Raw genomic sequence first — 22,275 nt, forward strand, 5'->3', positions numbered from 1 at the left:
GGCGGCTATTGTGTCTGCACAAGGCCAGCCTCCAGCGCCGCTGGAGCTCGGAATGCTGGGAAAAAAAAGTCGATTCTCTAAACAGAATGCGCTACGAAGACTGCGCATCCCCGCCACAGAGGGCCGGCCAGCCACGCAGACAATGTTACGTCGCCGCCGCGGAGGCTCGCCCCACCCCCAGCCCACGTTCTAGAGCCGGCGGCGCGGGGACGGTACGCCCGTTGCGTACACTGCCTTGTTTTAGGTGGGCCGCCAAAGGGCGCCCCCCCTGCGTCACTGACGTAAAGCTCTTCCTAGAATGTCTGTAGCACCGCGCCGAGCCCTCGGGCTCCGCCAGACGCTGTTTACGTAGCGTCCCGGCCGTGCGTAGCGTTAAGTTGGAGCAGTCTCAGCGGCCGCCGCCATTTTGTGCAGTCGCTGGGAAGGGAAGGAGACGCCTAGACCGTGGCGCCGCCCGGTTTGAGCGTGGCCAGACCTCCCCAGCTGTCCTGACGACCCCGATTCTCTGTGTTTTGCTCCCGTCTCCGACGAGAGAGGCGGCGACGGTGGCGTCTGCGACGGGAGACAGCGCGTCGGAGCGAGAGAGCGCCGCGCCTGCCGCCGCCCCAACAGCGGAGGCGCCGCCGCCATCGGTCGTCTCTAGACCGGAGCCGCAGGCCCTTCCCAGCTCGGTCATCCGTGCCCCGCTCCCAGATCTTTATCCGTTTGGGACCATGCGCGGAGGCGGCTTTGGGGACCGGGATCGGGACCGGGACCGTGGAGGGTAAGGGGAAGGAGCAGGCGGGAGGGGGGGCGGGGTAGCCCGCGGCTCGCGACGTACAATGGCGGCCGGGCGCCGGCCTCTGGCTCGGGCGGGCGCCTCTGCGGACCGCCGTGGTGGCTCGGAGGTGGCAGGCCAGCCTTGTCGCCTCCCTTGGCTCGCCTCGCTGATCATTTGGTCCCCGCAAGCCGCAGCGTCTGTCCGGGAAGAACCCGGATGCTCAAGTCTAGGAAAAGCGATCTCGAGATGACGATTTCCTTTCCGTTAGGTCTCCAGCCATCCCTTTCGAGGGACTGGCGTCGAAAGGGCCTTTTCTGATTCTAAACCAGATTTTACTCCCCTTGCGGTCATATTCTTGTTAATTAGAAACACGTTGGAATGAGAAGTGCTGGAGTTGCTTTTAAAAGATCGAAGTTGGGAGAACTAGAAGGGCAGGTGACGTTTTATGTTTACTTATTGCCTTTTAAAGATCCAGTTACACTGCAGAATTAACTTTTAAGGCCTAAGCTAGGAAATTTTGTTTTTACATTTTTTTTGAAAAATTAATTAACGCAGGAAGTTTCGTATTATGTTGCTAGAAAAATCCTTGAATGTGTGCCCTGAAATCTATACCAAAAAGCTTTATGCCAACATTGCTCCTGACGCCTAGATGCAGGAAACAGTTCACATCTAGATAAACTCGGGGTGCTTTTTATTTGGATACAATAAAGTCTTGGCTTTTTGTGGCGGTGCACAGGTAGATAGATCGCTGAGTTCAAGGCCAGCCAGGTCTACATTAGGAATTCCAGGACAGCCAGGTTTACATAGTGAGACCCTACCTCGAAGTAGAGGGGAGAAGTCTTTAAAAGTAACAAAGCTATCGAAACCAAGAGAACCTCTTGAGGTGTCACATGCCAGTGGTCCAGCACTAGATGCTGAGGCAGGAGCTTGGTGAGCAAGGCCAGCCTGGGCTACTGTAGATCTTGTGTCAAAGCAAAGGAATGGTTTTCAAAGTACTAGATGGGTTAGTTGTAGAAAAAAAAAAATGAGTTACAATAGCCTTGTAAAGTAATCTTAATTTTAGAAGATTTATTTTTTTTCCTGGATCATTACCTTAAGATTCAAGCAATGTTAGCCAGGCCATGATGGCATGTGTCTTTAATCCCAGCACTCGGGAGGCAGAAGCAGGTGGCTCTCTGTAAGTTCGAGGCCAGCCTGGTCTACAGAGCAATTCCAGGACAGCCAAGGCTACACAGAGAAACCCTGTCTCGAAAAAACAAAACGGGCAAAAAGATTACAGCAAGACCAATGGAAATAAAATCTGAGTTAGGCTAAAAATCTCTTCAAAATTGAGTTTGGGCCATTTTTGCAAGACTGAAAAGACCTGGCTTTATATTTCTTGAAGAGTGTTTCAGAATTTTGTTAGTTGACTGATTTGCAAGTGGGGTGGAGTGGCCACCTCAGAAGACATTGAGCTGAAAAGTCTGGGGTCTTTTAAAACTGAATGGGTGTACTTGGCTGTATATAGTTTTCTGTTGTATTGGTTCAGCAGTGGTATTAATAAAATTACCCCAATTCTGCTTACTGAAGATAGATATCCAATGAATCCCAGTAAAATTTCTTGCCATAAATCTTGTCTGGGTGGCTTAGTCTGCCCCAGTTGACCTAGAATGCACCGTATTTCAGTGTCCCAAGCTCTGGGATAGCAAGTGTCGACCACCACACCAGGCTCAACAGAAGGGGATTTTAGCTGTAGGTTTGTCCCCTAACTGGCTGGTCTTGAAATTCTTCAAAGTAGCTACTATTGAGTTGTCTCTGATTGTGTAGTCTTTTACAAGGAATAGGAAATGAGATTTTAAAATACCCCATTTGAAGCGGCGGTGGTGACGTACACCTTTAATCCCAGCATTCTGGAGGCAGAGCCAGGCGGATCTCTGAGTTCAAGGCCAGCCTGGGCTACAGAGTGAGTTCCAGGAAAGGCGCAAAGCCACTCAGAGAAACCCTGTCTCGAAAAACCAAAATAAAAATAAAAATACCCCATTTGAGTAGCAAATAAAGCTCTGTACTTTGACATAGAGTAAGGCAAATAAAGGTGATATTTGGATTGTTCCAGTAATAATTAGCTTCTAATTTCATACATTTTGAGTTTAGCAAGTGGCCATATCTATTCTTGTTTGGCTTACCTGTTTGTTGTAAAAGACATATAAAAAACAAGACTTAATTTTAAATCTATCTGAAGGGGGTTTTGTTTTGATACAGGATCTCATAGTCTAGATTGACCTTGAACTCTTTTCTTGCCACCACCTTTTCAAGTGCTGAGATTACACCTGTTCAGTACCATATATAGCTGTGAATATTATTAAACAAAAAAAACCCTTAACCTACATACTGATGGTTTCTTCTTGTAATTCAGTATTATTTGAGCCTGGTATTACCATCAGGAGACTGAGGCAGGAGGATTGTTGTGAGTTTCTGGGGCCATGCGGCTACAAGGTAAATGAGGTTCTGCCTCAAAACAAGAGTAGTACTATTAGGGAAAGAAAAAGGGGATGTAAAGTAAAATATATAAAGACGAAGGCTAGAGAGGAAAGGATTACAACTTTAAAAAAAAATATTTGTTGTGTGTACAGTGTTCTGTATGTATGTATACCTGCACACCAGAAGAGGGCATCAGATCTCATGATAGATGGTTGTGAGCCACCATGTGGTTGCTGGGAATAGAACTCAGGACCTCTGGAAGAGCAGTCAGTGCTCTTAACCTCTAAGCCATCTCTCCAGCACCTACAACTCTTTATTTTGGTTCTTTTGAGTAAAACACTAGTTCCTGATGTCCCAGTAGTTTGCAGATTAGCTGAGAAGTACTTGCCCCAGCAAATGGGGGGAAGTTGGCCAAGAAGCTGTTATAGATTTGAGGGGCTTGCTTAAAGTATGTACGTTTTCCTCGAGTCCACAGTCTTGCTCTTGCAGGTTAAAAGAGTATCTTCTTCGTTACGAGGGCAGGGACCTGTTTAGGTTTTAGTCCATGCAGAATCTCTGGTACCACTTAAACCACACTGGGTATGTAGTTGGTAGGCAGTAGTTTTGCCAGATGGATAGAGCTAGTGGTAATGCTGTTCTCTGCATAGAAAACTAGGGTACAGAGAAGTAAAGTGTGCTACCAGATTACATAGTAAGTTTCAGAATTAGAATTCAAGCTGGGTGTTGGTGGCGCATGCCTTTAATCCAAGCACTGGGGAGGCAGAGCCAGGCAGATCTCTGAATTCAAGGCCAGCCTAGTCTATCAAAGCAAGTTCTAGGATAGGCTCCAAAGCTACACAGAGGAACCCTGTCTTGAAAACTGCCCCCCCCCCAAAAAAAAAAAAAAAGAATTAGAATTCAAGCCTTGTTAGGTTCCAGAATCTCTCGAGATGATAAGATGAATGGTCTTTCTAAAGGGCTTTCCGGAAGCCGTCATTTTCTATGCTTTCCTGTCACGTGAGATGGATACTAATGCATCAACATTTTCTGGTGTCTCTAGGTTTGGAGCAAGAGGTGGTAGTGGCCTTCCCCCGAAGAAGTTTGGTAATCCTGGGGAGCGTTTACGTAAAAAGAAGTGGGATTTGAGTGAACTCCCCAAGTTTGAGAAGAATTTTTATGTGGAACATCCAGAAGTAGCAAGATTGACTCCGGTAAGAGGGGGTGGGGGATGAATGAGAATGTTTAAATGGGTTAATCTGAGTGTTTTATATTTTATATTAGGTCAAATCTTTTTAATGTGTTGTAGGGTATTTTGTTTTGGGTTTTGGGTAGTCGTCCGTCCCCCCGTCCCCCCCCCCCCCCCCAGGATTTCTCTGTGACAGCCCTAGCTGTGTGCCTATAAAAGCTAGAACTTGCCTTTATAGACCAGGCTAGCCTTAACCTCACAGATCTATCTGCCTCTGCCTCCCAAGTGCTGGGATTAAAGGCATTTTACCCACTATGCCCGGCCATGTGTTGTGCTGTTTCTTGGAGACAGGGTTTCTCTGTGTAGCCCTGGCTGTCCTGGAACTGACTCTGTAGACTAGACTGGCCCCGAGCTCAGAGGTCCACCTGCCTCTGCCTCCTAAACCATGGGATTAAAGGTGATTGTCACCACCACCCAGCTTGTTTTATTTTTTATTTATTTTTTATTTTCCTTTCCCTTTTTAGTTTTTCAAGACAGGGTTTTTCTGTGTAGCTTTGGAGCCTGTCCTGGAACTCACACTTTAGACCAGACTGGCCTCGATTTCAGAGATCTACCTAGCTCTGCCTCGAGAGTGCTGGGATTAAAGGTGTTTGCTACGCCACCACCGTCCGGCTGTTTTAATGTTTTTTGTTTTGGTTTGTTTGTTTTAAGATTTATTTATTTATTTAGGTATATGAATAATGTCTTCATGCATGCCAGAAGAGAGCATCATATCACATTATAGATGGTTATGAGCCCCCATGTGGGTAACTGGGAATTGAACTCAGAACCTCTGGAAGAGCAGCCAGTGCTCTTAACCACTGAGCCATTTCTTTATCCCCTGTTTTAATGTTTTTTAAATGTTTTGTTAGTTGTTTTCAAGATAAGGTCTTGATTTGTAGCCCTAGCCAACCTGGAACCTGCTATGTAGCCAAACTGGCCTCAGACTCAAGAGATCCACCTGCATCTGAGTGCTGGGCTTAAAGAAGTACACCACCATGCCTGGCTTGCCTTTGTCATTTGTTTTGTTTAATTTTTATGTGATAAAACTATTCTGTTTGTGGCATGGTCTCATTATGTAATTCTAGGCCTGCCTTTAACGTGCTATCTGGCTACTTCCCCTCTGGATGCCAGGGTTATAGGCATGGGCAGGCACATCTGATTTATGATCTTCTCTCTTTGATCAAACCCTGAGTTTTGTCCAAGAAGGCAAGTTCTTCTCAGCCATTGAGCTAATTTTCTTTTAGCAGTGCTGGGTTCAAACCTAGCCCCATATGCATGTAAAGCTTAAACTCTACTATGGAGCTACACCCTCATAAAATTAATTTTTAAAATAACATTGTGTGTTTGTGTGCTTTTAACCATTTGATAGTGTATTCTACTCAGAAATGATTGCTTGTCCAGAAAAACTCTGTCATGGAAAGAGCATTTGGGCCAAGTTGTGCCTATTCTCTTCCTCGTGGTAGTTTTAGGTAGAAGTTAACTGTTTGTAGTAGACTGTCTCACTAAGTAACCCTGACTACTCTGGAAGTGTTTTGTAGATAAGGTTAGCTTTGAACTTGGGCTGATCTTCTACCTGCTCCATTGGGATTACAAAGCACCTTGCCTGGCTAGGACGTACTTTTGAGAGGTTGTTCAAAAGCCTGTGGAAACTGGAGCTCTTTAGTCAGGTGCATCAGAAACTTGAATTCATGTAAAAAGCGTTGGTATTTACCACTGTGATAATAAAACTTAAATTGAGAAGAACTTTGATTGTCTTCCTTTTCCACCCTTTTCCACCCTGTAGTATGAAGTTGATGAGCTCCGTCGAAAGAAAGAGATTACTGTGAGAGGGGGAGATGTTTGTCCAAAACCTGTCTTTGCCTTCCATCATGCTAACTTCCCACGTAAGTGTTCTTTAGTCCTACATTAAGTGGTAGGTTGCTTAAAGGTTTTGAAAGGCTCAGAATTTTGTTAAAAAGACAAATAGAAACCTTTCAGAAAGAAAAGATAGTAGCCAGGCAATAATGGCTCATGCCTTTAATCCTTAGCACCTGGCAGGCAGAAGCAGGCAGATCTCTGAGTTTGAGGTTAGCCTGGTCTACAGAGTGAGTTCCAGGACAGCCAGGACTACACAGAGAAAGGAGGGGGATAGTAATTTAGTGTCAGATGGCTCAGTTGGTACCTAAGTTCAACCGTGGGACCCATATCAGTGTGAAAGGAGAAAACCAACTTCACAAAGCTCTCCTCTGACCTCCACAAACTCACTCTGGCATATCATGCCTGCACACACAAAATAAAGTTCAAAAAAATTTTATTTTATTTTTCATGACATAGTCTCACTATGCAGATCAGGCTGGCCCTGTCTCCCAAGTGCTGGAATTAAAGGCGGGCACCACTACCACCTGGCTTTAAATACTAATTTTATGTGAATTTCAAATTTTTTAGAAGCATGAAGGCTACTAGTATTAATAATACTATTTTTGTTTTGTTTTTTGAGACAGGGTTTCTCTGTGTAGCCCTGGCTGTCCTGAAAATAGCTCTATAGACCAGGCTGGCCTCGAACTCACAGAGATCCACCTGCCTCTGCCTCCCCAGTGCTGGGATTAAAGGCATGCGCCACCACCGCCTGGCTACTGTTTTTGTTTTTTTAAAGATTGTTTGTGTGGGATGAGGTTCCTAGGAGGTCAGAAGAGGACATCAGATTTCCTGAAGTTGGAATTACAGACATTTGTGATCCTGAGATGGGTATTGGAAACCAAACTTGAGCCCTCTGTAAGAACAGCAAGCACTCTTAACAGCTGAGCATTTTCTCAGCTTTGGTTTTTTTGGTTTTTCGAGACAGGATTTCTCTGTGTAGTCCTGGCTGTCCTGGAACTCACTCTGTAGACCAGGCTGAACTTGAACTCAACAGAGATTCACCTGCCTCTGCCTCCCGAGTGCTGGGATTAAAGGTGTGCACCACCACCACCCAGCTTCTGCATTGTTTCTAATGCCAAAACTTCTGGTATTTTGCCCCTGTGTTTTACAAGGCAGCAGAATATTGCTTCTAGGATATAGTATAAACTTTGGGAGCAGTAAATGACTCATGGGCCTGTGCTATTAGGTGTGTTAGGATAGTAGTTCTCAAAGGTGGTAGTGAACTGGAGAGATTGGGTTTAAAGTTCTTGATAAATCTAAGTAAGTCTTGTCTTCAGTAACTGCTACTTCTTAAGACCTCATGTGTGCCTTTAGTTTGCCTAATAAAAGTAGTAATGCATTTCCTTTTCTTTCAGAGTATGTAATGGATGTGCTGATGGATCAGCATTTTACAGAACCAACTCCCATTCAGTGCCAGGGATTTCCTTTGGCTCTTAGTGGCCGCGATATGGTTGGCATTGCACAGACTGGCTCTGGGAAGACATTGGCGGTAGGTACCGAGTCTTTAACATTGTAGTAACTTACTTTGTTATCCTAGTTGTCTTAGATTTTTCTCAGGTTTCCCCCACCCCTGTCCTGAGACTGGGTTTCTCTGTGTAGTCTCTGTTGTTCTGGAACCTTGCTCTGTAGACCAGGGTGGCCTCCAACCAGAGAACTGCTTGCCTCTGCTGCCTCCCAAGTACTGGGATTAAAGTTATGTGCCACCATTCCCAGCTGACATTTTCTCAGTTCTTAAACTTAAATTAAAAAATACTATGTGCAAGCCTGGAATGGCGAGGCACACCTTTAATCCCAGCACTAGGGAGGCCGAGGCAGGCGGGTGGACCTCTGTGTTGGAGGCCGGTTTGGTCTATATAGTGAGTCATATAGTGAGACACTGTCTCAAGGCCAAAAAATAAGATACGTGTGGTATTTCAGCTATGTGTTTTCATTGTACTTGAGTGTGGTAATGTGTTCTGGTTTTCCTCACTTTCTACTAGGGCATTGTTTATTACTGATTTAAATTGGAACCCGTTCAGATAATGGCTTGGGTTTGTATAACATTGTTCATTCTCATTCCTCCTCAGTATTTGCTGCCTGCGATTGTCCATATAAACCACCAGCCATACTTGGAAAGAGGAGATGGCCCAATTGTAAGTGTGTTGCAATTTGTAATTGTTAAGAATAACTACTTCAAATGATAGTTGAGTTTTAGGTACTGTGTCTAAAACCCAATTTAATTCTTTTTAAAAAATGTTTATGGGTATTTTGCCTGCATATGTGTGTGCATGTGTGTTGCCTTGGAGGCCAGAAGAGGGTATTTAATCCCCTGGACCTGGAGTTAGAGTTGTTACCTACAACGTGGTTGTTAGGAATTCAACCCAAGTCCTCTGGAAAGGGGGCCACTGCTCTTCATCATTCCAGTTCCTTCCCTAATTTAATTCTTAACCTTTTTCTCCATATGTAGAAGTGGTACTGGCCTGTCTTATTTGGAATTAAATGACTTACCCAAAGTTACACCAAAATGAAATGACTGAATTTGAGACATTCTTCCTCTTTTCTGTTTGTGGTTCTGGGTATTTAACTGGTGCCTTTGTGTGTGGTAGGCATATATCCCACCACTGAGCTTACCTCCCTGAACCTAGTCTTTGAACCAGTCTTTGCAACAAATTCAAGTACAAGTCTTTGTTTTAGGGTTTGTTTTTTAGTACTGGGGGGCTGAATTTAGGGCCCGAAGTATGCTAGGTAAGTATTCAACCACTGGGCTATATCAACAGCTCTTAAACACAATTCTGAATTACTCATTTTTATTAGTTTTGGTTATTTTTCTGTAGGGAATAATTCAGGGGTCAACTTGTTAGGGTCAGTTCTACCCACCATGTGGGTCTCAGGATCAGGTTGTCAAACTTGGGGGCAAGCCTTTTTTATTATTTACGTAGACTTGGCTGGCTTGGATCATCTTTCCTCGGCCTCCTGTGCTGGGATTAAAGATGTGTACCACCATCTCCCCCCGCCCAATACAAACATCTTACCTGACAGTGCTCCTAACTGCTGAGCCATGTCTCCAGCCCTCCCCCACTTTTTAAATAATTTTTTTTTAAATTTATGTGCATTGGTGTTTTGCCTGCATGTATGTCTGTGAGTTAGGGTGTTGGATCCTCCAGAACTTGAATTACAGACAGTTGTGAGCTGTCATGTGGGTGCTGGGAATTGAACCAGGGTCCTCTGGGAGAGCAGCCAGTGTTCTTAACCACTGAGCCATCTCTCCAAGCTCAACTTTTATCTGTATTTGCTGCTGATATTTTTGGTTTTGTTATTTGGATTCCACTCCCCCCGCCCCCCCCAACAGGGTTTTTCTGTAACAGTTCTGGCTGTCCCCGAACTTGCTTTGTGGACCAGGCTGGCCTCAATCTCACTCACAGAGATCTGCCTGCCTCTGCCTCTGCCTCCTGAGTGCTGGGATTAAAGATGTGTGCTACCACCACCTGACACATGGTTATTTTGTTTTGTTTTTTTTTGAGTCAGAGTTTCTCTGTGTAGCTTTGGAGCCTGTCATGAAACTTGCTCTGTAGACCAGACTAGCCTTGAACTCACAGAGATCTGGCTGCCTCTGCCTCCCAAGTGCTGGGATTAAAGGCGTGTGCCACCACCACCTGGCCAACGTGGATATTTTTTAAGCCAATTGTTCATCTTGTGAGGTTAAATGTTGGTCATACAAAACTGGGTGTGATATTGCATGTCTCCAATCCTAGCACTAGTAGATAGAAACAGGATCAGAAAGAACTTTAAGGTCATCTTCAGCTACATAGTTAAGGGCTGTAGAATCTATATAAGACCCTTTATTTATTCATTCATTCATTCATTCATGTATTTATTTGAAGTACATAGTACAACTAAGGGGGTCATTTATACTTCACCTAATCATAATGCATCAGTGTAACCCAAGTGGAGAGGATGTTGGTATCATTTCCAATTCTAAATGGTAAGTTATATTTTCTCATGAGCCAATGTGCTCCATTGCTCAAATAACTTGAGATGTGCTAATTAGACAATAAGAAGAAAATTAGATTTCCTGTTGGTTCTTAGGATTGTTTGGGTGTTTTTGTTAAACTTGGGGTGGCTTTCTCACGTTCACTTGCTTCCCCTCCCCTGGTTTCAGTGTCTAGTGCTGGCTCCTACTAGAGAACTTGCTCAGCAGGTGCAGCAGGTGGCTGATGATTATGGAAAGTGTTCTAGGTTGAAGAGTACGTGCATTTATGGAGGTGCTCCTAAAGGTCCTCAAATTCGAGACTTGGAAAGAGGTAAGAAAAACTTTTTCATGCTTGCTAATTTCTGTAAATGAAATTGAACAAAACAGGTTCTTGTGAGAAAATTCAGTATTTTTAATAGTGTAGAAATTCTTGGGATGCAGTTCTATTAGCTATTTTGTTGGGGGCAAGCTTGTGGCTAGAGCTTAACCTACTCTTTGTGAAGTTCTCTTTGCATCATGCTTTCCAGATACTATTTAAGTTTAGCAACTGCTGTAACATTGAATACAGCCACCAGGGCTGGTGCCTCCTAGTTTCTGTGTACTGAGGTCTGGATACTTTATATCCAAAGCTTCTTCATGGGCTAGATCTTTGATTTAATTTTGCTTTCCAGGCGTTGAGATTTGCATAGCCACTCCCGGGCGCCTGATAGATTTCCTGGAATCGGGAAAGACAAACCTTCGCCGATGCACTTACCTTGTGTTGGATGAGGCTGACCGAATGCTTGATATGGGCTTCGAGCCGCAGATCCGTAAAATTGTTGACCAAATCCGGGTTCGTAAGCTGACACTGCTTTGTTCTATTCATACCTGTTTGACTGTGTAGAGTTCCTTAATCTAAAGGAAACCTTCATTTCCTGATAGCCTGACCGGCAGACACTGATGTGGAGTGCAACTTGGCCAAAGGAAGTAAGGCAGCTTGCAGAGGACTTCCTGCGTGATTACACCCAGATCAATGTGGGCAATCTGGAGTTGAGTGCCAACCACAACATCTTGCAGATTGTGGATGTCTGTATGGAAAGTGAAAAAGATCACAAGTATGAAAGGAGACTTCGTTATCCTGTTTTGATAAAATACTAAGTTTGGTTTATTTCTGAGACAGGGCTGTACTAGATATCCTAAGGTTGCCCTCATACTCCTGATCCCTCCTTACTTAGCCTTCACAATGCTGAATTACAAGGTATACTATACCATAGCTGAAAAGGCCAGGATGTTTTTGAGGTTGAAACATTCTTTGGGTGTTATTCATTGGAGCATTGAAGTTAAATGCAGTGATCTTGGATTGTTGGGTTTGGATCCAAGCTCTTGTTTAATGGCAGCTGTATAATTTTAAGGCAGGTTTAAGATTTGCTTCTCATGGCCTCCATTTGTCGTTTTTCAGATAGGTAGACCTACTGGAAGCTAGAGGGAATTGGTGGGAATTGAGTTTTATTCATGGATCCTTGGCAGGCTTGGAGCTTGAGGTGTACAGAAGATGACTTAGTTCCTGCCTCCCGTGTGCTGGATTGAAGGCATATGCCTCCACACTTCGTTTAGGTGTTGCTGGGGATTGAATCCAGGGCATCATGCATGCAGGGAAATAGTATAACAGCCAGAGTTAGTTTGTGGTGTTTGTGTTCATGCACTGTGCTCATAAAGACAAGAAAATAGTCCTGATCCCCTGGTGCTGGAATTATAGGTGGTTGTGAGTTACTCATAGTGGATGCCCAGAGCTAGATTCAGTCCCCTCCATACGAGCAAAGACTTAATCTTCAGCCCCTGAATTATTATTTCTTAAAAATGCAGATGTATGTGCTTATTAAAGTATCTGTCAACAGGCTGGGTGTGATGGCAGGTGCTTTTAATCCCAGCACTCAGGAGGCAATTTGAGGCCAGCTTGGTCTACAGGGTGAGTTTCAGGACAGAGCTATACAGAGGAACCATGTCCTCTGCAAAACAAAACCCAAAAAGTTAGTTTTTTTTCCTTTTTGGAAGAAAATATTCTTGTGTGGTTGAGGTTGACCCTTGAGTTCTTCATCCTGCTTCAGCCTCCTGAGGGATACTGGGATTGTAGGCATGTGCCACCACACTCTTAAGCTCTGGGAGTTAATAGCATCTGTGTGGTTGATGGAAGAACTTTACTGTGTGAGACTGCATTGTTGGTCTTCTTTTCAGATTGATCCAACTGATGGAGGAAATCATGGCGGAAAAGGAAAATAAGACTATAATATTTGTGGAGACAAAGAGACGCTGTGATGACCTCACTCGAAGGATGCGCAGAGATGGGTGAGTACAGCACCTTGATAGCTTTATACCAGCAGATCTCAACCTGTAGGGCATGACAGGGTTGGAGGGCCAGGTAACCCTTTCACAGTGGTCATACATCAGATATCCTGCATAGCAGATATTTTTGAAATTTATTATGTATATAGTGTTCTCCCTACGTGTATGCTGCATGCCCGAAGAGGGCACGAGATCTCATTACGGATGGTTGTGAGCCTCCATGTGGTTGCTGGGAACCAAACTCGGGACCCCTAGAAAGAACAGTCAGTGCTCTTAACTGCTCTGCTATCTCTCCAGCCCCGCATATCAGATATTTACATTATAATTCATAACGGTACCAAAATTACAGTTAATGAAGTAGCAACAAAATAATTTTATGGATGGGGGTCACCACAGGAACTGTATTAAAGGGTCGCTGCGTTAGCAAGGTTGAGAACCACTACTGTGTGCTAAGGCTGGTACATGTGTGTATGCTATTTTAGCCTGATGTATAATTGTGTGAATGTATAAACGAGCAGTCTTATTGTGTAGCTTAAAGAACGTGATCAAAATTATGTATTAATACTTTTGTAAACATTTCTAATATATAATATTCTTCTGATAGTTGGCCAGCTATGTGTATCCATGGAGACAAGAGTCAACCAGAAAGAGATTGGGTACTTAATGGTAAGAATAAGACTAAGCATTTTCTTTTGAGATAGGATCTCACTATGTAGATCAGGCTGGCCTTGAACTCAGAAATCCACCTGCCTCTGCCTCCTAGGTGTTGCTGGGCCTAGCACAATACAGTTTTTTGACACCTATCCTGCCTCTCCCCCTTCCCCATTTATAATGAACCAGATAATAGATTATTGGGGCTTTGTACACCAAACAGTGGGTTCAGTGATTTCTACACAAAAACAAGTGGTTGTAGACAGGACTGCAAACATGGCCTGATTGTATTCCCAGAAAGGTTTGTTTGCAGAAAGAAGTGTTGTACTCCATTTTATTTGGAGATGAAAGTCTACCCAGCCCTGTTCTAGTTAACCGAACCCTGGGCATTTTGAGTACATCTCCAGAGTTCTTTAAAGTTCGTAATAATATAAATAAAAATAAAACTTTTCAAATGAAAAGGACTGGAGAGATGGCCCAGCTTAAGAGCACACACTGCTCTTGGCGGATCCTGCCACCTGTGTTGAGTGGCTCACAACCACCTGTAATTTCCCCTACAAAGGGATTCGATGTCTCTGGCCTCTGAGCACCTACACTCAACATACACAGACACACAGTTTGAACATACTTAAAACACTTTTCTTTTTCTTAATTAAAATGAGTGTGCTGTGAGCTGTAGATAGGTGTACAAAGCCAACATTATGAAAGGCGTCTATCTTAGGTGGGTGAGGGGAATGCTTTTTCTTCAGTTCATGTCTTCTATGGATGTTCTTTATGGCCTCAGGTCCCTAACTTGGTACCTTTTCTCTTTCTTCTTCAGAGTTTCGATCTGGAAAGGCTCCTATCCTCATTGCCACAGACGTAGCCTCCCGTGGGCTAGGTTTGTATAGATAGGTGTCTCTGTTGATGGTTTGTGTATCTTTTGGTTTTAAAATGTTTTTGTCATGTCAAATTTAGAGTTGTATGTATATGAGTTTAGTCAAGAGTGTAAGTGTGATTTCCCCCTTGGAATTTTTTTTTTAGCCTTTGTGGGTTTTTAATTTTTTTGTTATTTTGGGTTTTCTGCCATCATCCAACCCAACTCCCTGTTATTTTCAAAGTCTCGTTGGCTCCTGACAAATAGGCTTTGGTCTGCAGCAAGGCCTAGGCATGACTGTTAAGTTATAGGGAGAGGAGACATTCCTTTACAGCTTCATTTCTTTTTGGTTTTGTTCAGTTTTCTGGCTGGATAGAAGGAGCCTAATTAAACCTAGCTAGCAAAAGCTGGTTTCTTTAGTTTTTCCCTTATGCCAGTCTGTCTATTATAGATGCAAACGTAGAGGCCACTTCCCATGAATATTTACTAAAAAGGGTTTGATTACTCTGTACTGTAATGTCATTCTATTGAATCTGCATTGCCTGGAGTTACTTGAGTAAAATGGACAATTCTCGCCTCTTCTTACCCATCATTTGGCCACTGATGTGTTGTCTGTTTAAGAACTTAATCTGAAGATGTTCTTTGGGAGTTTGAACCCACGATTTAAGATACATACAAACAGCCTGTGATACTTTGGCTTATTGTTTTGAACTGAACAAGTCTGACCCAAAATGTTTACATTCATAAAAATTATTTCAGCTGGGTATAGTAATGCATGCCTTTGATCTCAGTATTTGGGAGACAGAGGCAAGTGATTTCTTTAGTTGGAGGCCAGCCTGGTGTGCATAGTGAGCTATAGAGCAGCTAGGGCTACCTTGGGAGACACTGTCTCCACAAAAAGATTCTCACAGCTGGGCATGGTAGTATATGCCTGTAAATTCCAGCACTTGGAAGCCTTGGGCAGGAGAATCAATAGTTTGAGGCCAACCTAGGTTATATAGCAAGATCTTGTTTTTGAGAAGTGGGGGTCATGTCTATCGTGAGGAATCCATTATTGGTGTGTTTAATTTCCTGTTGAGGAAGGTGAGAAGTACCAAGTTTCCCTGTGCAATTGAACATAGAATGCATAACAAGTATTGACTGCAGCAGTGATGGAGCTTTTTTATCCCTTCAACTCCTTCAGAGGTAGTGACCTGCAGCCATGGGGGGGGGGGTTCACTTCCCTCTGAGGTCATGTCTGGGTCGGTGCCGTTAGAACTTGGGCCTGTTGGGAGAGGAGGCAGAAGCCTGAAAGCAGTTTATAGAAGCGCTTTCAGTGATGGTGGTTTTTAAAACAGGCTTGCTATGTGCTGGTAGCTTCTTTGTGCATCTTGCCTAGACAATTAAAATCTTTGTTCTATGTCCCCTTGCATATTTTAACAAAATCAATTGGCTGCCATTAGAATAACTTAGACTCTTCATCCCACCCCCCCCTCATTGCGGTGAGGGGAGAGGGAAGGTACCTGAGTCTGTTTCTTGTTACTCAACATCAGTGCTTGTTTTGGGCCCCTTTGTTTGCTGCCTTGTAAAAATCAAAAGGAGGGAGAAAACCCACCACAATGGCAGAATTCTGACCATGGTCCTACAAGATCCTGGAAAGTGAAGGCTTCTACCTCATAGACAGGGGTGCGATTTTCAGCTGAGTCACCAGGCCTTTTTTCACTTCTGTGGAGCGATGGTCTCTTAACTGATCCCTTCAGGTAAGTTCTTGGCCTCCCATAGCTCATGATAGTCCTCTGCAGGCGACCACTGTTCCCTTTCCACTGGGATATTTTTTATTTCGCTTTTTTTTCTTTTTCTTTTTTGTTTTAAACTACAGACTGTTAAACTAAAAGTATTGAATTGATTTTGTTTTGTTTTTTAGCAGAAGCTTTGATATCAGCTGCAGATCACTCAGTACATGGCTGAGGCAATCTCCATTGGCCCGAAGCCGCTCTAGATGAGCCTGCTGGCTAGTCTTAGATTCTCCCTCCCAATTAGTGATTGGCGTTTCAGGCCACGGCCGAGGTTCTCCTAGCCATTGGCCAAAACATGGCACTTTGCATTTCTTACCCTGCTACAGCATCTTCTATAGACAGCAAGATAATATTGTGGCGGTGCACCAGTAGCCTCAGGGCAGCCTGGCCTGGGGAAAACAAACCAGACTCTGTGCTTGCTCTCAGGTGGCCTCAGTGAGCTTTGTGTACCCAGGACACCTTTCTAGTCTGAAGACCTTGCACCGTGTCCACCCTTTATCGAGCCTCTCCAGAAGTACTCCCAGCTTTAGCATCTGGAGCCCACCCAGTGCTTGCTGCTTGGAAAGCACACTCCTGTGCATCCAGCGCAGTCATTCAGCATGGTCTGTTGCCCATGGTCACTCAGTGGGAGTGACGGGGGCCATTATCCAAGCTCTGAAGATGTGCTTACGGAGTTAACCCCCACCCCAGCCCACCCCCACTCTTCCATCCTTGCCCTATAATATTTTTTCTTTGTGGCATCAACGACCCAAGCCGGAGACTCAAGCTGCCCCCTGTGATAAGTGCCTTCTCGTCTTTCTGGTGTGATTCAGGACTTTAGGGGTCAGTAAAGACTGAGGAGCCTTTATTGTAATAAGAAACAGACATAATGCCCCTACTTCACATGCCCCTAACAACAGCTGAATTTTTGTTTTTTAATCATCTCCCCTTTCCCCTGAAATTAATCCAGTCTGGGCAATAGATGCGTCTGACCCTTTGGATGTAACTTTTTTTTTAATTTTTCTACAATCACCCCAATTACCTTGGGGAGGCGTTGGAGGACCTGAAATTTTTACCTGAACCCAGGTTCTCCGGCGCTTGGCAACCAAATGGGGCTACAGAGAAGCATCTAAGCCAGTTCACAGAGCGAGCGTGTGTGGGGACTTCTCACTGCCACGGACCCTTGATGCATGCTCCCCGCGCTCCAGTGGTCCCGTGTCAGAAGGCGGAGTTTTCGAAAGGAGGCCGCCAAATATAAAAGACAAAGAGACGGGATCGGCTGCAGCGGTTTCCCAAAGGAGGAGGGAGTGTGCATCGGTCTGGTAACAAACAGAGAATGTTTTTTAATTACTTCTATCACAGAAATCTGTGTTTTATCTAGGATATTTTCGGAATATTCTTTGTAAAATGCAGATTTTTTTCCACAAAAAATTAGGATTCTGTTATTAAATTTGTTTGTTAAGTAGGTTAAAAAACTACATTTAGCTGAAAGCATTACACTAACATTTACATAATTTTAAGTTTTAGGGGGTTACCCAGCCCATTTCCTAGCCGTGTACAGAATATTGAATGTGTGTCTCAAGGTTTCATGGTTTTCCCCACATTCTTTGGCTATTGAATCTCCAGGTCACGTAGACAATCTGATCATTGATGATACAAGTACTAAGTTTGCAATAACCTTGAGTTGAGTGGAAAAAAACCTCACTTGAGAAGCTGGGCTTGGTAGTACAGTGAAATTTTAGTGTAATGTGTTCTTGTGACTGCAAAGGGAAAGATAATGTGGGTGTTCAAGCAAAGCAAAAGAGGTGTGTACTTTGGCTTTGGTTTGCTTTTTAACTACACAAGCGAAAAAACCCTAACTGTACATACAGTCTGAAAATGTAGTGAGTAGCTGGAGTGCCTTTCCAGGTTGCTCTGTGACTGGTCTGAAGGTAAGTTGGTTGTTGTTGGTAGTCTGTGCCAGGCTTCTCCCAACAGAGTAGAAGTGATTTGGCCCTGCACTTTACTGGTGGTTACTGATTCCTTCTCCATCCCGGTTTTGAAAGGGGTGGGTGGCACTAGAGTGTGTCCGTCTGAACTCTGGTCTAGTGTAGCTCCTGTCGGCATACAGTCACAGAAGAGGCAGGAGTTTGGGGATTAAATGGGACTCCCTGGGATTATAGCAAATCCAGGCGCAGTGCCCGGTTGTGTCCTGAGAGTCACGGATCCTCTTTTACTCTGTTGGGATGAGTCTCTTTTGTACCTGCTCAGAGTGGTTACTAACTTGGTCTTCTCTCCTCTTGCTGTCATCTGCATTCGTGCTCCCCACCTCTTGGCATTGTCCTTGACCTTCTCTTTCTCTGCCACATCAATTTACAACGGCTCACCATTGACTTGGAAGATGTGGAAGATGTCAAGTTTGTGATCAACTACGACTATCCAAACAGCTCAGAGGATTATGTTCACCGTATTGGCCGAACGGCCCGGAGCACCAACAAGGGCACTGCCTATACCTTCTTTACCCCGGGGAACCTAAAGCAGGCTAGAGAGCTGATCAAAGTGTTGGAAGAGGCCAATCAGGCTATCAATCCAAAATTGATGCAGCTGGTGGACCACAGAGGCGGTGGCGGCGGAGGGGGTAAGGGTAAGTCCTGGAATTTTCCAGGTACTACCAAGGACCCCTAATACTAATTGTGCCTGGGTTTTTTTTTGTTTTTTGTTTTCATTTTGATCTGTGAAGGCTCTTGCTTGGAAGTCAGAGAATACTTAGTGGTTTTTTTTTTTGTGTGACATTGTAAGTCAGGAAGCACATTTTGTCATTATGCTGCTATTACTATTGTAGCCTGGTATGTGAGAATCTAAGACCCATTATTTAAATTTTGGGTCACGTGCGTGTTCAAAATTAAACTAGTAGTACATTCCTGTAAATTTTTGGGGAGTGGGGGGTAGCTCAAGAGGTTTCTTTGTAACAGCCCTGGCTGTCCTATAACTTTCTCTGTAGATCAGGCTGACCTCAAACACACGGAGCTACTTCTGCCTCTGCGCCTTTTCCCTCCAACTGCTAGGATCAAGTGTTTGTCATTATATCCAGCTGTTTAGAATTCTTGACACCTGGAGGTAAGGCCAGCTGTGACTCTTTTAGGGACAGATGGAGCTCCCTAGAACCTGTCTCTTAACAAATACATGTAAAGCTAAACTCTTGTTGCTTTTTGATACCTTTAAATTGCTTCTTAATTTTATTAGGGTTTCAATTTTGCATGTGGAGAATTTGGTAATCTTTTATCATTTCATAACATAGTATTAGCTGAGCTCTGTTCTCCTGGCCAGATTGTTTTTGTGGTCTGGCAATTGTTTTTGTGGTCTGGCAGTGGTGGCACACATCTTTAATCTCACCACTCAAGTGGAAGAGGCAGGCAGATCTCCAGGTCAAGGCCAGCCTGGTCTACATTGTGAGTTTCAGGACAGCCAGGGCTAAACAGAAACTTTCTCATAAAGCCTGTTTCTGGTGGCACATGCCTTTAATCCCAGCACTTAGAAGGCAGAGACAGGCATATCTTTTGAGTTCGAGGACAGCCGGGGTTACACAGAGAAACCCTGTCTTGAAAAACAAAAAAAGCAAACAAAAAAAAGATTGTTTTTTTAACTCAAGGAGAGTCTAAAAGGCACCAAGTTGAGTGAAATATTAACTTAGAGACTAGCCTTGCTGACAGTGAAGACCTGTTGAATAGTTCTGTTCCCCTTTATGTTCAGTTTGTTTGGATCACATACAGCATTAAAGATCCCTCTATCTTCCCACCAGGAGGTCGCTCTCGATACCGGACTACTTCTTCAGCCAACAACCCCAATCTGATGTATCAGGATGAGTGTGACCGGAGGCTTCGAGGGGTGAAGGATGGTGGCCGGAGAGATTCTACAAGCTACCGGGATCGCAGTGAAGCCGATAGAGCCAGTTATGCTAATGGCAGTGGCTATGGGAGCCCGAATTCTGCCTTTGGGGCACAAGCAGGCCAATACACCTATGCTCAAGGCACCTATGGGGCAGCTGCTTATGGCACCAGTGGCTACACAGCCCAGGAGTATGCTGCTGGCACCTACGGGGCTAGCAGCACCACCTCGAGCGGGAGGAGCTCCCAGAGCTCCAGCCAGCAGTTCAGTGGTATAGGCCGGTCTGGGCAGCAGCCACAGCCACTGATGTCCCAGCAGTTTGCACAGCCTCCAGGAGCTACCAATATGATAGGCTACATGGGGCAGACTGCTTATCAGTACCCTCCTCCCCCTCCCCCCCCCCCCCTCCTCCTTCTCGTAAATGAAGCTGCTTGGTGGAGTGACTCATCATGCAGATTAATTCCATCTAAAGGAATACTGTCTATTCTTTTACCCTTCTAGCCCTTTGCATTTTTATTTTTTCTTTTTCCAACCATTGTGGTTTATCTTTTTTTAATGCAGATTAGTTAAAATTCACTGCCAGGTTTCTTCTGCCCACCCAAAAGATCCAGTCTGTAATAACAGATTTTGTAAGGGAAAAAAAAATACGTATATATATAACACTATATATATATAAAACTGACTGGAAAAGATTAATTTCTTCCCCCGAATTAATGCATGTTGAGGATATTGAGCTATTTTTCATCTTAAAGGTATTAGGCATTTTTGTTGGAGCCTGTTTATTGGGAAGGAGGGTAGGGAAGGATGGATGGTCCCGCAGAAGATTGCGGCATCTGCTTCAGACTGTTCTCCTTCCTGGGAGAAGCCAAGAGGGACTTCCATGCGCATTGTCCATGGTGGGTTTTAAGTTACTGAAGTTAGATTAGTCAGGCCTGATGAAATTTAAGACAACCAGTCATTTTGGCTGATGGTTATGACGTGCATTTGACAGTTAAAAAATTCCTAATTGGTTTTGACGTTCTCCTGCAGTTATTAAATATTAACCAGGTTAGTGTTGAGTTAGAAATTAAATTTCTGAGTTCAAGCAATCTTTAAGTTTAAAAAGTACAAGACATTGTTTTTGCTGGGTAGACTGGCATCTGGGTAGAGGCTGCCTGGTCCCCCCCCACCCCCCCCCATATAACCAGGGAACATTTGAAAGTCAGTTTTCTAGCCAGATAGCCATCATGAGCCGTAAGCATCAGTGCTTAGCAGAAACTTCCTGAGCAGCTGAGTCTACAATGTAGAGAGCACCTTTAGAAATGATGGAATCCAAATGGGCAGATCTTCCTCTTAAACTCGGTATTTTTAAAGTAAGAATGACTCACGGGCTGCTCTGCCCTCAGCCAGGCTCTCCTGAGCAGGACTGCTGAAGAGCTAGTCTCCACAGCCTGTTCTGTGGTACTCTTAGCAGCTGGAGGCACTCATCCTCGGCCTCCCTTTGCACTCAGCTTTTCCAAGGTAGGTAGTGCTTTAGGAGGCACTCTGGAGGACTAGAGTCCACTCCACCTTACTCTCCAGTTGAAGGTGGGTGCGTTTGTCTCCTCGGCCGGCTATTTGTTCAATGTTTTCTTACTGAAACTTCCAAGAGCAACAGATGCATCTGAAAGAATAGTCTGCTCTTGTGTCACCTAAGAGGATAGGACAGTAGATGGCCCCAGTGCCTATAGTAGATCACAGTGGTGGGTGGGCGCTTTGTTTACTGTTACCTGCGCTGTTCATTCCCAGTACAGTTAAAGGGAGGAGGCCCCACTGCATTCCTTCGCTGTACCCTCAAGAGTGCCCTGCTGCTTTCTAACAGTCTTAACGATACCCTGGAGGTTTCCTTCAGAAGGAGAAAAGGGGTGGTTTTGAGGGCTCTGAAAGTAGGAGTCAGTGTGCGCCATAACAGGTAGGTTGTCAGCATGTGTTGGCTATACGCATGGGAACGCTTGGCGTCCTTTCGTTTTCCTTACTATCTTACAGAATGTTAAGCTAAGGGAGAATGGTGGGCACAGACGTGTGGCAACCCTCCTCTGTGCTTTGGAACCAAAGTGTGTGTCTGTCTCTCACCCTGCTAAAAGGAAGCAGTGTCCCACCAAGGACACTGACCAGCCTGTTACAGAGAACTTTCTACAACCAAATTCAGATTTATTTATTAAGCATTATACCATGGGCTATCCTGTGGTACTGCAGCTCTTCAAAACGCCTCTTCTGATAACACCTCTGGGGATGAAGCAGTAGCACCTCTCCTCCCCACCAGAAGCATACTCCAGATGAAATCAACACCTGGTTTCATAGTTCATGAGCTCTTTTGGCCTGGGTACAGCAGAAAACTAGCGGTTTTCCGATTTAGTGCAAATGACTTCTGTCTCCTTGTCTGTCCTTTGGAGTTCTCAGGACGGGCGTAGGCAAACCCTTGAGCTGGGTCTATTGCCCTGGTGGTTAACTCACGTAGGGAAAGGGCTTCAGTATTAAGCTGTGGGCTGCTCCCCTACTCCTCCCAAACAATTTATTGTGCAGACTTCTCATCTAAAAGGTTGG

At 44.5% G+C, this 22,275-nt stretch overlaps 1 protein-coding gene across 2 annotated transcripts; it reads left to right on the forward strand.

Annotated features, from left to right (window-relative positions):
• The first annotated feature begins 355 nt into the window (after positions 1-355).
• Ddx17 (DEAD-box helicase 17) lies at positions 356-21,813 on the forward strand. 2 transcript variants are annotated; one of them, XM_059248059.1, is made up of 13 exons: positions 356-763; positions 4,257-4,407; positions 6,208-6,307; positions 7,676-7,809; positions 8,387-8,452; positions 10,459-10,600; positions 10,941-11,101; positions 11,191-11,363; positions 12,481-12,591; positions 13,193-13,254; positions 14,060-14,119; positions 18,230-18,472; positions 19,628-21,813. In XM_059248059.1, exons 1-13 carry the CDS (start codon positions 714-716, stop codon positions 20,212-20,214), a joined length of 2,040 nt encoding a protein of 679 aa, XP_059104042.1. In that variant the 5' UTR covers positions 356-713; the 3' UTR covers positions 20,215-21,813. The 2 variants fall into 2 exon arrangements, with proteins under 2 accessions (XP_059104042.1, XP_059104043.1); XM_059248060.1 differs by having other exon boundaries at positions 18,230-18,466.
• The last annotated feature ends 462 nt before the right edge of the window (positions 21,814-22,275 follow it).

Source organism: Peromyscus eremicus, chromosome 20, assembly GCF_949786415.1.
Source record: "Peromyscus eremicus chromosome 20, PerEre_H2_v1, whole genome shotgun sequence".
In the NCBI taxonomy this organism is placed as follows: Eukaryota; Metazoa; Chordata; class Mammalia; order Rodentia; family Cricetidae; genus Peromyscus; species Peromyscus eremicus.